At 44.8% G+C, this 15466-nt stretch overlaps 1 protein-coding gene across 2 annotated transcripts in view; it reads left to right on the top strand.

Annotated features, from left to right (window-relative positions):
- GHDC (GH3 domain containing) overlaps positions 1-8334 on the top strand; it is a 72690-nt gene extending 64356 nt beyond the window's left edge. For both annotated transcript variants that reach the window (XM_063458964.1, XM_063458966.1), the window contains exon 9: positions 6866-8334. In XM_063458964.1, coding sequence (XP_063315034.1) covers positions 6866-7087 — 222 coding nt within the window. In that variant the 3' untranslated portion in view covers positions 7088-8334. The remainder of the gene's footprint in view (positions 1-6865) is intronic.
- The last annotated feature ends 7132 nt before the right edge of the window (positions 8335-15466 follow it).

Raw genomic sequence — 15466 nt, forward strand, 5'->3', positions numbered from 1 at the left:
ACACACACTGACATAAGCACATTTTGAGGCATACACACTGACTCAGATACACACATAGATATATATGCTGACAGATACACTGACACATACAGACATACCGAGACAAACATATAAACACATTGACCTATACATAGAAACATACACACATGTCATAATTGTTATATTTTCAGCCACCCTCCTATTAACATACATTTGATGTGCAGGAGATGGCTTCTCATGGTCCTGCTGGCTGAGGCTGATATGAGTGAACTAGCTGGTTTGGGCCTATCTTTGCTCTCGCCCTCATGTTCCTCCTCCTTCTCTGTCCCATGCGGCGCTCTGTAAGTGTCTGGGAGGTAGTGACAGGCTGTTACCTACTCCCATGCTGCCGATGCTACAGGCATGTTTGTTTTTAACACTTTTAAAAACTAAGTCTCTCTCTATTTTGTCCTCTAATCAAATTATTCTAAAATGAGTATTGCCAGGAATTCAAAATGAATATCAAAATGTAGGCCAAAATAGCCAAATAAGGAAAAAAAACAGTCCATTCTGTTTTCAATTTGGCTATTGTGACTTTAAATGTTAAGTTCTCTTTGAATTCCTAGGTCTTCTCACTCTTAGTAAATAACCCTGTTTGTTGGGGGGGGGGGAGAGAGAGAACTGCTCATAACATCCAGCTTAATCGATGCCCATCTTGCCTCCCATTGTTCCAAAATATATTCATGAAACCATTTATACATTGTAGAGAATTAACTCTGTTTATATTCAGAGATTAATCAAGCACCAGCAGATGTTCAGTGAAATGTTAAAACCAGGATTGTCTCTCGAATACACATAATGTATACAGTTAATGGCAGCAGTAAACACATTTACCACCAGGTGGCACTGCAAGATTAGAATGTTTTGCAGTTGTTGCACATATATACACATAAACAGAGCAGTCATTATTAGGAGAGAATTGTAGTAGCCGATCGTATGCAAGTTACCCTCCCACCTCCACCATGGCACCCTCTCCTCTTGATAAATATTTCCATTTGTTGGTCTGTTTTGCTTTGCGTGTCTACATATGTCTGCTGTGGTGCCGCTTGCCAAGACCCCCTGTATGGCACGTGTTATTCATGATGTGTGTAAACAGTCTGACACACTAACAGAGTTGCACAACGACTCTTCCTGGAGTGACCCAGCAGTGATCAATTTAAGTAAATGAAAGCAGGATATTTATTGTGGTGATACATTTTTATTCTTTAACTGTTAAACCCAGGCTGTAATAAACTTAGGTTTACGACCGTTACTTCTGGATCAGTCCTTTAACCACTGCAACTTGCCAACAGTCAGCTACTGTTGACTGTCAAATAAATTATTTGATCCCACTGAAAAGTGTATTCACTAAAATAGACAGTGTGGGGAAATGAAATGAGAACTGACATTTTCATGACAATAAAGCCAAATTGGGAGGGGGGAACTTACAAGTCAATGGTTTAACAAACTTTATTTTTGCAGAAAATGTGCAGTTCCCTGGTCAATTCTAAACTGTACAGAAAAAATGGGAATTGGGGGCACCCCCAGAACATGCATTTTCAAACAGTGGTGCTGCTGTAAAGACCAAAACATATACAAAATACAGTTAAAGGAACAGTGCGCGCACACAAACAAAAATACAGCTTTACATTTAACAAGGCTACTTAAAATTACATATCTTAGCAAATAAATATGGGGATTCATTTCCACCATATGGCCATAGTACCCCAATATTGGTGGGTCCTATACTAATTTAAACATGGGAGATTTACATGCTAACTTGCAAAACTTCAAGAGACTCCTCAATTTAAGCTTTCCTGTTGTCTCCAAAGGGGCACCCATATTGGATGGTTGAGGCGCACAGCCCAATAGGAATCTGGTCTGGATTCCCAATCTACACAATTCTTAACTCTAACCAGTAGTTCAAATAAATGCATCAGTGTTTTTGTTTTTTTTGGGTACAGACTGAAGAAAATATAGTGCTGTTTTTTTTTTTTTGTTTGTTTTTTTAATCTGTTCCAGCGTGTCTTTGAGTTTTCTTTTTTCTTTTCTTTGAATTAGTCTAACTTATTACTGATTAATTATAAACCTGAACTAAAACCCCAAACAAGAACATCTGGTATGTGGCTTTTCAGAGACTCCTAAATGGATCCCTGTTGGACCATTTTCGAATGGGGAGTGGGAGGGGGAGGATTAAGGCCTTAACCATTTTGCACCTATTAAAGTTATATTTTAAGCACTGTTTTTATCTTTACATATAATTATTGCTTTATCTAAGTATGTGTTAGCTGTCACAGCTCCTCATCTAAAGGAAAGCGGGTCCCCAGTACAGCCCAAGGGATGTCTGTTTCTTGTCTGTCCTCGGGTAGCCCCCCAAAAGCATTATTTGGAGTCTTAGTGCTGAAAAAAGCATATCTAAAGAAAGTTATTATATTACCTGCACATTTCAAATCAAAATGTAATTAGTTTCAAATGTATATTGTTTTTGTTACTCATATTACAATGTTCAAGTCCTGGTAAAACATTAATGTAGAACCAATCCCAGAAATCCTTGTCGACAAATTTCTGCAACCTTCTGCAAATGTATGCATTTATGGTTCGGCCCCCTCAAGAGACTGTTGAACTTTATGAGCTCTGTAAGTTTTATTATTTTCTACTTCTAGCAAGGTCTGTTGTCAAGGGATCTTTTGCCTTGAGAGACACTGCCGGTGCAAGGATTTTTGCCGCCCTAGGCAAACAAAAATGGGCTCAGGCTGCAGTCAGGCCCCTCTGTGTCTTCCTCACAAGCGACTCTGTGTGTCTCTCTCCTGAGGCCCTCTGTGTGTCTCCGTTTCCCCTGCCAGCCCTTCTGTGCTTCTCTTTCACCCCTTCCTCAGCCTTTCTGTGTGTCTTACACTCCCCCCGTCCCTTAATAATCTCTTCCACTTCCCCCGTCCCTTAGTTGTCTCAACTCCACTTCTCCCATCCTGTCCCTTAGAGGTCTCCCATCCTGTCCCTTAGAGGTCTCCCATCCTGTCCCTTAGAGGTCTCCCATCCTGTCCCTTAGAGGTCTCCCATCCTGTCCCTTAGAGGTCTCCCATCCTGTCCCTTAGAGGTCTCCCATCCTGTCCCTTAGTACTCTCCCATCCTGTCCCTTAGTACTCTCCCATCCTGTCCCTTAGTACTCTCCCATCCTGTCCCTTAGTACTCTCCCACCCTGTCCCTTAGTACTCTCCCACCCTGTCCCTTAGTACTCTCCCACCCTGTCCCTTAGTACTCTCCCACCCTGTCCCTTAGAGGTCTCCCATCCTGTCCCTTAGAACTCTCCCCTCCTGTCCCTTAGTGTTGTCCCCTCCCCTCCTGTCTCTTATTGTTGTCCCCTCCTCTCCTGTCCCTTAGTGCTCTCCCCTCCCCACCTGTCCCTTAGTGCTCTCCCCTCCCCACCAGTCCCTTAGTGCTCTCCCCTCCCCACCTGTCCCTTAGTGCTCTCCCCTCCCCACCTGTCCCTTAGTGCTCTCCCCTCCCCACCTGTCCCTTAGTGCTGTCCCCTCCCCACCTGTCCCTTAGTGCTGTCCCCTCCCCACCTGTCCCTTAGTGCTCTCTCCTCCCCACCTGTCCCTTAGTGCTCTCTCCTCCCCACCTGTCCCTTAGTGCTCTCTCCTCCCCACCTGTCCCTTAGTGCTCTCCCCTCCTGTCCCTTAGTGCTCTCTACTCCCCTCCTGTCCCTTAGTGCTCTCTACTCCCCTCCTGTCCCTTAGTGCTCTCTACTCCCCTCCTGTCCCTTAGTACTCTCCCACCCTGTCCCTTAGTACTCTCCCATCCTGTCCCTTAGAGGTCTCCCATCCTGTCCCTTAGTACTCTCCCATCCTGTCCCTTAGTACTCTCCCATCCTGTCCCTTAGTACTCTCCCACCCTGTCCCTTAGTACTCTCCCATCCTGTCCCTTAGAGGTCTCCCATCCTGTCCCTTAGAACTCTCCCCTCCTGTCCCTTAGTGTTGTCCCCTCCCCTCCTGTCTTAGTGTTGTCCCCTCCTCTCCTGTCCCTTAGTGCTCTCCCCTCCCCACCTGTCCCTTAGTGCTCTCCTTTCCCCACCTGTCCCTTAGTGCTCTCCCCTCCCCACCTGTCCCTTAGTGCTCTCCCCTCCCCACCTGTCCCTTAGTGCTGTCCCCTCCCCACCTGTCCCTTAGTGCTGTCCCCTCCCCACCTGTCCCTTAGTGCTCTCTCCTCCCCACCTGTCCCTTAGTGCTCTCTCCTCCCCACCTGTCCCTTAGTGCTCTCTCCTCCCCACCTGTCCCTTAGTGCTCTCCCCTCCCCTCCTGTCCCTTAGTGCTCTCCCCTCCCCTCCTGTCCCTTAGTGCTCTCTACTCCCCTCCTGTCCCTTAGTGCTCTCTACTCCCCTCCTGTCCCTTAGTGCTCTCTACTCCCCTCCTGTCCCTTAGTGCTCTCCTATCCCCTCCTGTCCCTTGGTGCTCTCCCCTCCACTCCTGTCCCTTAGTGCTCTCCCCTCCACTCCTGTCCCTTAGTGCTCTCCCCTCCACTCCTGTCCCTTAGTGCTCTCCTCCTCCCCCCCCCCCCCCAGTATCCCTTAGTGGTCTCTCCTCCTCTCACTCTCACTGTTCTTTCCCCCCAGTGTCCCGTAGTTGTCTCTCCTCCCCCTCAGTGTCCCTTAGTTGTCTCTCCTCACCCGCAGTGTCCCTTAGTGCTCCCTCCTCCACCCCCAGTGTCCCTTTGTGGTCTCTCCTCCCACAGTGTCCTTTAGTGGTCTCTTCTCCCTTAGTGGTCTCTTCCTCCCTCCTCCCTTAGTGGTCTCTCTATCTCCCCCCCCCCCCCATAGTCCCTTAGTGGCCTTAGTGGTCTCTCCTCCTCTTCCTCCCCCCCCCCCCCCCACATATTCCCTTTGTGGTCTCTCCTCCCCCCCAGTGTCCCTTAGTGGCCTGTCCTCCTACCTTTGTACAGGAGCTTCTGTTTCTTGTACCCGGCTGGACTGACAGGAAGTGCTCACTGAGTGAGCACTTCCTTTCAGTCTGGCTGGGTACAGGAAGCTCCTGTACTGCGTCCGCGCCGCCTGGCCACGCTATACTAAGTGACTGGCAGGAGGGAGCGCAATGCGCTTCCCTCCTGCCAGGTCACTCAAATCTTGCACCCTGCAGGCCGGTGCGTCCTAGGCCCCGATGAGAGTATTTTGTCAAAGTCAATGCAGGAAGTCTGGGCCAATGACAGAGAACTCTTGGAGATTCCCAGCTGTGCCCTGCCAGACATCATGCCTACTGTCCTGGTATTACTGTATCTGATCCGAATACCAATCTTGCAGTGGGATCATCCACATGGTTGCATCAGGCCAGATGAAGCATCCTCTGAGTTTATTCTACAGTATGGTGTCCATTAAGCAGCTACATGTGTGAGATTTTTTAGGCTTTCACCTGTTCCTACTCCTATTTCAACTCAGTATCACTCTGAGGACCCTGCATTGCAGACTTCCAAACCACCTTGGTAATTCTAGATTCCCCAAGTGTGGCAATTGTAATTGAGGTGTATGAGGCCTTTAAAGGAACACTATAATGTTGCAAAGTTGTATTCCTAACACTATGTTGTCCCTTTGCCCCTGCGGCCTGTACCCACCTCCCACCCCACTTATGTAAAAGGTTAAATAAATTAATCTCTTACATTCTTCCAGCGCCGATGTCCCATGGCTCTGTGTTGACTTGAGCCAATTGGGGACATAATGGGCACGCACAACCAGCAGTTGAAGACGCTGGACTTCCTAATGCAAAGCATGAGGGAGGTCCAGTGTTGTTTCACTAAGTCTCTGCACGTATATGCAGGAAGCGTCTCTTGTGGCTGTCTGGTAGACAGCCACTAGAAGCAGTCTTAATGCTGCAATGTAAACACTGCAATTTCTCTAAAACTGCAATGTTTTATATTGCAAGGTTAAGGGAACAGGGACAGTGCACCCAGGCCACTTCCATGTCCATTTAAATAGAGTTTCATGTTTAATGACAGGTTTGTACGGTTTGTGAATATAACACACTTCTTAGGAATTGTTACTGTACGTTTAGATTATGTTCAAATCTGTTTACATTGTAACTCTCAAGGTAGAGGTGAATGTAGCAAAATGTATGTTGGCCACAAATATTTCTTAGCAGCTTGAAAGTTTGTAGTTAGGTGCACAGTGTCTCAAAAATGACAATTCAGTGACCAATAAGAACACGGAAATTTAAAAAGCATACATCCAATGCTGCTTTTAAAGGAGAAAAGGGGGACCAGCTCTTGATATCTGTATAACTTGCGTTTCTGTTTGCAGTGGTTATATTTCCTCTACCTGTTCCCAATAATGTCTTACTCAGCCATCCCCAACTGTGTCTGTAGCTTTGTTTCCAGTAACATGGCTGACCTGTCTGTACGGTTTGTTTGACTTCCACAGCCTTAAATCTGCAATGGCTCGCTGCAAGGCTGCCAATAGGGGGGGGGGGGGGGAGGCAAATGCTAGAATGTAACATCCCCACATCGGTTTAAGGCTGCAGATAAAGGAAAAGCTGAACAAAGCAGCCATGCTACTTCATGAACCTGTGTGTGGCAAGAGTTCTGGTCGGTTGTGGAGTTCTGTGTCCATTTAAATTGTGAGACTGATTGAAAGGGTCAGATCTCTGTTCTAAATGGTCAGGTCTCTGCACTTTCAGCTGTTTTGCAGAGATCCTCTTGTCTATCCATTGTTATCCTTTTTATCTTCATTCCTTGTCTCAAAATTGTCTGTCCGCTTTACTGTTAACTCTTTTATTTCTTGCCTCTCTCAAGTTTTAGTCACTCATCTCCTACTTTTATATTCATCCCGCTGCCATCTTGGTACCCAATATTACACAAATCTTATTTTTCTCCACTTTTCTTTTAACAGTTGGATCAAGCTCTACAAGACCATTTCCCAATCTACAAGTCATTCAGGTTTAAAGGCAGCATTGGACCTGTTCGTGTGCACCTGGTCAGCAACCAGTCCTTCTTCAAACTTCTAGTGTTGGCCGCCTCTCTCTCTGGAGCTCCTCTAGATCACATACAGCCCCCCCGAACACTGAAATACAGGAACCTGGCTGAAAGTATGCAGAAACAGGTTCTTTCCTGAGCTCTTCCTGTCTGATATCTTAAAAATAAACTGTGACTGAAGGGGGGGATGGATACAACGCCCACTTATTACGTGAAAAAGGTCTCTGTAATTACAGCACTTTGCATTGCTGTGGGATGGAACATATTATCATACCCCACTACGAGGGATAAATGCTAATGTCTTTCTGCACAAAAAAACTGAATCATGCAATCTGATGGAGACAAAATGACATGTCTTTGTTCTCATTACATCTTGCATATATTTACATGAGAAGAATTCATATGAATATGTATTTGTACTCACACATACAGTAGACAGGTATATTCTCTATTCACACACACTAAATGCTAAAAAAAGAATAGACCTGTTTAACGTGTAAATTAATTCTTACTCCATATATATTTAGTTTAAACCGTATATTCCCCCAACACTCTCGGACTTTAGGATACTCATTGAAGAGTTTAACATGTGAACTTATATGAAATGTAAAGTGAATTTCAAATTTGAGACTATATTAGCCAAAAACTGAAACCATTGCTGGCATGGAGAATTTTCTGCAATTTAGCTATTGTGGCCTAATATGTGGAATTCACTTTAATTCCAAAAAACTTAATTAATTGTGAATACCGTGGATAGCCCAAGTTTATTGAATCAAGGAGAGATCTATCTGATTGCAATTCTGAGAGCGAGAATTTTTTTAATTTATTTTTATTTTGTATTGGTCTTTTTTTGATTACAGAGTAGTACAGAAGTAAAGAATTGATTGCTTTGCCATTGCATTTACATAGTACACATAACATTTGCGAGCCATTAACAATGAACAGTACAGGAACTTCAGATCATCAAGTTTGCCAGAAGATATATCATTTGAAACTTTAGCATAGATCTTTACATCCAGTATGTGTCAAGGATGCACAGCTAAAAATAAAAAATTAAGAAGCCAATGCGAAAACGTACTGTTTCCCAATCTGTTTGCAAAATGTATGCCCTATCCCCTGCGAGGGAAAACTGTTTTGTTTATTTGATGACCTTAATAAATACAGATTTACCTAAGCATGCACAGCTAGTGATGGGTGTACCCTAGAGTGTGCATGGGCTATTAAAATCTCGGGTCCAACTATCTCGCTCGCAGTGTAGTGCGGAGGGAGGCTAGTGGTTTGTCATTCCATTGATGTGGCTTGTCCATAGGGATGTATTTGTCCATGTAGTAGTTATCTATTCTCGTCAGTTGTGAGGCCGTAAGTGTGTGCCGTAGCATTAGAGGTAGAAAGAGATCAAGAAAAAGAGGAAAAGTGGAGAGAGGGGGAAGAAGGGGGTGGGGGGGGGGTGAAAGACAGAGTAGGGGGAAGGGGAAAAAGAGAATGAAAGGTATAGAACTCATTTGGCAACTACGACTCAATATTGGGTGGGTCCGATTAGTAAAGACGGGATATAGTATACTCCATTCACCACAGTGGATCCCGATTGTATTTACAGTGAGAGTCAGTCACGTGGGGGTCTGTGGCAGACCAGAATATGTCAAGTTTAACAACGTGTGTTCCAGTTTACATGAGCACCCATCTCACGCGTCTACTAATAAGTGAAATATAAAGCGGTAAGTGCCTGCAGAAGAATGGGGATGTAAGAATTGGGCAGAAGCAGCCCCGTAGGGACACTTTCCATGTGTTGTATATTGGCAGCTGTCATGTCAATACGCTACATCATTTACAGAAATCATATACATTCCAAACTGTCAAATCTACACAATGTCAACAGTGAACGCATACATTTGAGACATGTAAAGGCAATCAGGAATATCCATCCCCTCCCACCTCCCAACTTCAAAACAAGCAAAAAACATGCCCCACCCCCTCCCTGACAACAGGAGTTAGCGTTAAGTGGAGTGGGCTATCTCTAACTACCAGCTACTACCAGAAAACTCAGATCTCACCATTGCTAACCTTTCGTAACGCTCCAGCAGGCCACGTCTTTCCACCCCCACACCCCTAAGGAAATCACAGGGGTCCACAAGCTCACATGTAGTGGGGGCCCTAAACTAAATGGCAACCATCCATCCTTCCTCCACTCCTTCCCCCCACCTGTCTCCCCGCGGGGTCCTGGGGCAAAGCCCAGGGGGCCCCTCGAGGAGAGCCCGGGAGCCGCGTACACTCTGCTGTGGTAGCAATAGTAATGACCCCGTCATCTCACATTATGGAACCTTGTCAAGGTGAAGTCCAGTTCCAGGGCCGTTCCCCAGGTGCAATATGGTCAAGCTCAGCCTAGTTTCCACCACCTGCTGGTGTAGGGGGACGCTAGGGACCTCTGGGACGGGGCAACCAGTGCGCAGGGACAGTCACTGAATAAGCTGTATACGCCAACTAAAGTGTGGAGCAGGACAGTGAACTTGGGAAGGCCATCCCTGGGAGTCAAGAAACAACCCAGCAGAAAAGTCCCCCCGAGTCTCAAACATGAAAACCCACCCAAAGGAGGAGGCCGGGGCATAGTCTGAGGGCAATATTGAGCCAGAGTAGCCACAGGATCAATGCAAAGGCTCAGGCCTTACCCATAGCGCCAAGAAAAATAGGAACTATTGTGTGTGGTTAAGACTCCCCTCACTGGAACAACAACTGCAGGGTAGCCCAGGTTAAGTCTCAGGCAGGTGGGAAGGTAATGGGGGCCAGTCATGACTGAAGGCTAGGAAGTGGGGACCTCCAATGGTCCATGTAGCTTCATAAACTATCATTCCTCAGTGCCGTTTGGTACGCCTCTTCTACGCCCCAGGTCGGCGTGACTCAGTCCAGGTCGGTTTCCTGTTGGCCTCACCAGGCTGTTAGCGCAGGGAGGTGGTCCCTCGAGTTTTCAATTTAGTATGGCTACTGCCGGTGAGCGTCTTGATTGGAGACATCTCGGAACATCGTTGGGCCATCGAATGATGTGCCAGGTGTTGCCAACTTTCGCCAGTAAGCTGAAGGGGAATCCCCATTTATATGGGATCTGCTTGCCTTGCAGCATGCGGGTCAGGGGTCTCAATGCCTGTCTGATGGATGGACAGATCCTGATACAGTTAGAACTGGGCATCCATGTAGGGGATGATTTGCAGCGGCCTGGCCGCTTTCATGATCGCTTTTTTTATTTTTTATTATTCTTTCTTTTTAGTCGTGACACGTAACAATGTGCAGTTGGTATTACAATGGTATGGCTTGTGCAAGAGCCTGTATTGGCATAGTAAGACAATTTGATGGTTGGACAACATTGCGGCTTACGCAGAAGCCAATGTTAACGTTTTGTTGCAGGTTTGTATTTAAAATTGCAGGTATGGTCATGTTCTGTCACTTTTTTTTTTTAATATCTATTTTGGTCATGACAAAGAATGGTACTCAATTGTTGTAACATTGTGAGGGCTTACACAGAAGCCAGCATTTACTTATGCAATACAAGACTTCGTGTTTACAGTGTTACAGTTTACGCAGAAGCCTTTGTTAACATTGTATTACTGTGGCGGTTCAAGCGGTCTCTGCAATATAATGTACTGTCACTTTTCAATTTTAAAACTTCATTAAAACCAAGCGAAAAGAAGAAAAGAAAAAGAGGTATAAACGGGGGAAAACAGTGGGAGGAGGTGAGATTCTCCCCGTGGGTGGTGGTGTTTGTGGTGAAAGCCAGTGTTCGCTGGTAAAGAGGTTCGTTGTGTGATGATGTCATTGGCCCGCGGTCGCCAAGCGTAGCACTAGTGTGTGCATACGCGCCCTTTGCATGCTATCTTAGTTTACCCTATACCCTTTTGGGTAGGCATGTTGAGGATAATTGCTGATGGTTGCAAAGGGCAGAACAGTGGTATTTAGAGAGAGAGCAATGGTACAGGGGGGGTAAGGGGGGAGGGGGAGATGGGTGGGACCCGCTGTCAGGAGAAGGCAGAAGTCTGTGAAAGAGGGGTAGCCACTATCCCCCTGAGCGGGTGTGGAGTATGGGCTCAGGTGTCAATATAGTCCCATGGTTCCCAGACATTAACCCCTTAAGGACAGACGACGGATATATTCCGTCATGATTCCCTTTTATTCCAGAAGTTGTGTCATTAAGGGGTTAAGAAAGTGTATGTGTCTCGTACCTGCGCCGTGAGTTTGTCCATGAGGAAGGCTTCTTTAATGTTGCCTATTACTCTGTCTATGTGTGGAGTGTCTACCTGGAGCCACGTCTGCGCCAAGGCGCATCTGGCTGCCAGGTTAATTTTGTTCACCAGTTTCTGCTGTCTGTTAGGAAGGTTGTCAATCGGTTTGGCTAGTAGGCAAGTCCAGGGGTCTGGCTGTATCGTTTTTTTGAGTATGTCTGTCAAGAGTTTAGCTATATGGTTCCAGTATTGGAACAGGTCCACCACATGTGGAGGTAGGTGCCCTTACCCCCACAGCCTCTCTAGCACACATCTGAGGGTGTTTTACCCATTCTGTGTAATTTTACTGGGGTGGTGTACCACCTCATCAACGTTTCGTAACATTGTTCTTAGTGAATTACACATATTGAGGACTTGGCAGCTGCCTCCCATATGTCTTGCCAATCCCCGCTATCTAGGGTTTGTTGGAGTTCAGCTTCCCACTGCAAATGTAAGAGGGTGTTTGGGATTCTTTCGTGGGTGCGCTTAGTTGCTCATATAAGCAAGTGATGAGGCCGGCACGTGGTCCGTCGGACAAACATAATGCTTCATAAAATGTGGGCTTTGCTCTGGCCGCTCCTGCTATGTTGGGTTTCTTAGCAAAATCTGGAAGTTGGAGATATTGAAAGTAATCTTTGTTGGTTAGAGGGGCCCTGGTTTTAGGTTATCAAAGGTGTGAAATATACCATCCTGAAACAGGTGGCAGTAGCGTTGTGCTCCCGTGTTCTCAAGGCCTCTGAAGTCCCTAGGGGTCATGCCTGGTGGAAAGGCTTTATTTCGGATATAAGGTGTCAGTGGTGAGACAGGGTGTGTGAGGGCATATTTGTGTGCTGTAGCGTTCCAGATCCGAATTGAATTTAGGATGGCAGGGCAGGAGGTACGGAGCTCTGGGCGGTCGGGTCTCGGAACCCATATCCAGTACTGGGGTAGGTCAGTGCACATAAGGTGTGTTTCTAGGTCAACCCACCTATGTGTGTCTGGTGGTGAGTGCCTTTTATGATTTGTGCTAGGTGGGCTGCCAAGTAGTAGAGGTATAGGTTCGGGAGCCCTAGACCCCCTCTGCTCTTTGGGGTATAGAGTGTGTGTCTTGTTATTCTGTGCCTCTTCCCGGCCCAGATGAAATTGTCTATTGCAGTTTGTAGAGGTTTAAGATAATTTTTCGTTACAGCTACGGATAACGCCTGGAAGATGAAGAGGAGGTGCGGGAGAAGGTTCATTTTGATGACATGCAACCGTCCCATCAATGAAATTGGCTTGTCATGCCATCATTCTAGGTCCCTTCGTAGGGCGTTAAATAGCCTTTGGTGGTTTTCTGTGTATAGGTCCGCGTAGGTTTGTGTGAGCTTAACACCTAAGTATTTGATGGGTTGTGTGCTAATTTTTAAGGCTGTTGTTCGTTGCAGCCATTGGATGTCTGTGTCTGAGAGCCCTATTGGCATACCAACTGATTTATCTATGTTTATTCTGTATCCAGATACCTGTTGATACGTGTCTAGAATATTGAGAATATGAGGAATTGTTTCTCTAGGGTCTGTAATGGTAAGTAAGATATCAATAGCATATGCCGAGATTTTACATTCTTCGGTCGCAACCTGTACTGCCTTTATCCCACTGTCTGTTCTTATTAAATGCAATAGGGGTTCCAACGCCAGAATAAAAATGAGGGGGGCGAGGGGGCACCCTTGGCGGGTACAGTTTTTAAGTTCAAAAGGGACCGGCTGTGACCCTGGGATTAGCATTTGCGCTCTTGGGGTAGTGTATAGAGCTTTGGTCGCCCTTATGAACATGGCGGGAAGGTGCATTTCCTCTAGGAGAGCAAACATGTAGGGCCATTGAATTCTATCAAAGGCCTTCTCTGCGTCCAGAGATAGGACCAGAGAAGGCGTTCGCTTCTTGTTGGCCCACCATATTATGTCCACTGCTCGTCTCGTGTTTCCGTGGAGTTGTCTGTTAGGGACGAAACCCACTTGATCTGCATGGACAAGTTTAGGGAGGATGAGATTGAGTCTAGTGGCCAGGATCTTTGCATACACTTTAAGATCAAAGTTGATGAGGGAATTGGGGCGATAGTTTGCCACATTAGTGTTATCTATGTCAGGTTTGGGAATCAGGACTACGTCTGCAGTGGAGAGGTCAACGTTGGGTGAGTCATTGTCTGTCCAGGTCTTGTACATCGCGGCTAGGTGGGGGAATCAATTGTTCCCTGAAGGTTTTGTAATAGGAGCCGTCAAACCCGTCTGGGCCTGCGGCTTTTCCCCCCGTTAAGGGCCGTGATTGCTCTATCTATTTCGTCGTTTTCTATGGGTGCCCCTAAGGGCGCGGTTGTGTGTGCTGGGAGTAGCTGCAGTTTAGCTTTCTGCAAGAAATCCGCGATTTGGTCCATGTGTGTTTTATTTGCTGTCGTACGTGCAATACATGAGGAAAACATGGACAGGACAGGACTGTACATGAACTGGGAATACAAGACAAAATAAAACCAGACAAGAGATGCAAGGGAAAACAAGAGGATACATAACTTAGTACTAATATGTAATAAACATTGGAGATTTAGACATACATAAAGATGTATGCAGCCCACCACTGCGCCAAAGTACTCCAATTACGGTGGGTCCTAACTGCCTATATATGCATGGCAACAAACAAACATTTAAAGGAATCCAGGAGACTGGGAATTTCAGGAACAGAATAAAGGAATGAACCCAGAAAACCCAGCATAATGAAAACCAGACATAGACTAGAAAACCAGAAAAAAACAAGAAAAACTAAATAGAATTGTAAAAAAAAAATACTGGATACCAGTAGCCAAGGCCAGACATCTGTGCAGAGTGGAACAGGGTGTGACACTCTGTGAGTCTACTATGGCTCAAGCCAAAGATTTATGTATTCCATATAGAGGTATCTCTGCAGTGCTCCACTACAAACTTGGTGTGAGCGTATCAATCCATCTGGATATTTACTTTCCATAACAAACTAATGATTCTGCTTCTTTTTTCCAAATCAGTTGTATGTGTTTTTTTCCACATTTCCCTTTGGGCACTGTGAAAAGAAATCTTCGCTGTGTATTTTCTAAATTACGATCATATTTCTAAATTACCCACCAACCACCACATAATTAAAAGATGTATTATTACAAACCCTAAGCTTTTCATCAGGCAAACGAAGTTCTTCAGGGGAGATAATTTAATTATCATCTGCATGGCTAAGAGAGAACTATTCCACTAATTTAAATACTACAAATTGATTATTTTTAATTATAAGGCACACTGGCACGAGACTCAAAGTAGCTTAAGGGATGTATGTGTATAAATATAAATATATTTTAAATGCAGTACATTGTTTTGCTTATTTTATTTGGATTTCTAATAAACTATATTTTAAGTTCAAATCAACAGCCTAATGAACATACTGTAATTGAATTGGCCATTTTTGTTTTGCGGTTTATCTAGCCTTTACCAAAGCGTACACCTTTATTTAATCTTAAAGTCCAAGATGTAATTCACCTTAGATTTACAATCTTCTATTTTGTTTCATAATCAGTACCTTAAACAATTGATTTTCTATATCGAGCTCTAATCTTTTCACATTGGCATTTTTATTGTAAACCTAGCATAGGGATTGTGCATTAATGAGGTCAAATATCTGCTTTAATATTAATGGTTGTAAAAATAAATGCCAAGATATCCCATGACCCCCCAACTGTAGCCTGCTATTTGCAACAGTTCTGACCCTGACAATTTGCAGTTTTTACTATTAACATGATGTAAAGTCGTTGTTTTTTTTGGTTTTGTTTTTTAATTTTTTAATTTTTTTTTTTTTAGTGCATAGATATAACACAATCAGGCAAGAGGTACCCCAAAGGCAGTCCTCCAACTTTTCCCACGCGAAACAAGCACAAGAGTAACATGCACAATTTTATATTTTAAACAAGTTTAAGCATACTTAAAATTATGGGAATTATGGTCTAAGAGTACAGGTAGTTGTAGCATTGTAGTTTCGGCTGTATACTTATACTTTATACATGTTTGGTCAGAGCTTTAGTTAAGTTAGTTTAAGTCGTTGTTTTATTACTGACATGGAGGTGAGTATAAGTCTATTCTTTGATTATTTTCCTCCGCAACAAAGGAAAAACACATGAGAGAAAATCATGAAAGAGTTAAACATTATCCATAATAACACAGCAAGCAATCACAAACAACTACAGGTCATAAAAGGTGTAGGACATCCCAAGCACTTCCTCTTTTTTGCTACCTGAGGAAAAGTGGAAATTACGGAAA

The sequence above is a fragment of the Pelobates fuscus genome, chromosome 6 (genome assembly GCF_036172605.1).
Source record: "Pelobates fuscus isolate aPelFus1 chromosome 6, aPelFus1.pri, whole genome shotgun sequence".
Taxonomy (NCBI): Eukaryota; Metazoa; Chordata; class Amphibia; order Anura; family Pelobatidae; genus Pelobates; species Pelobates fuscus.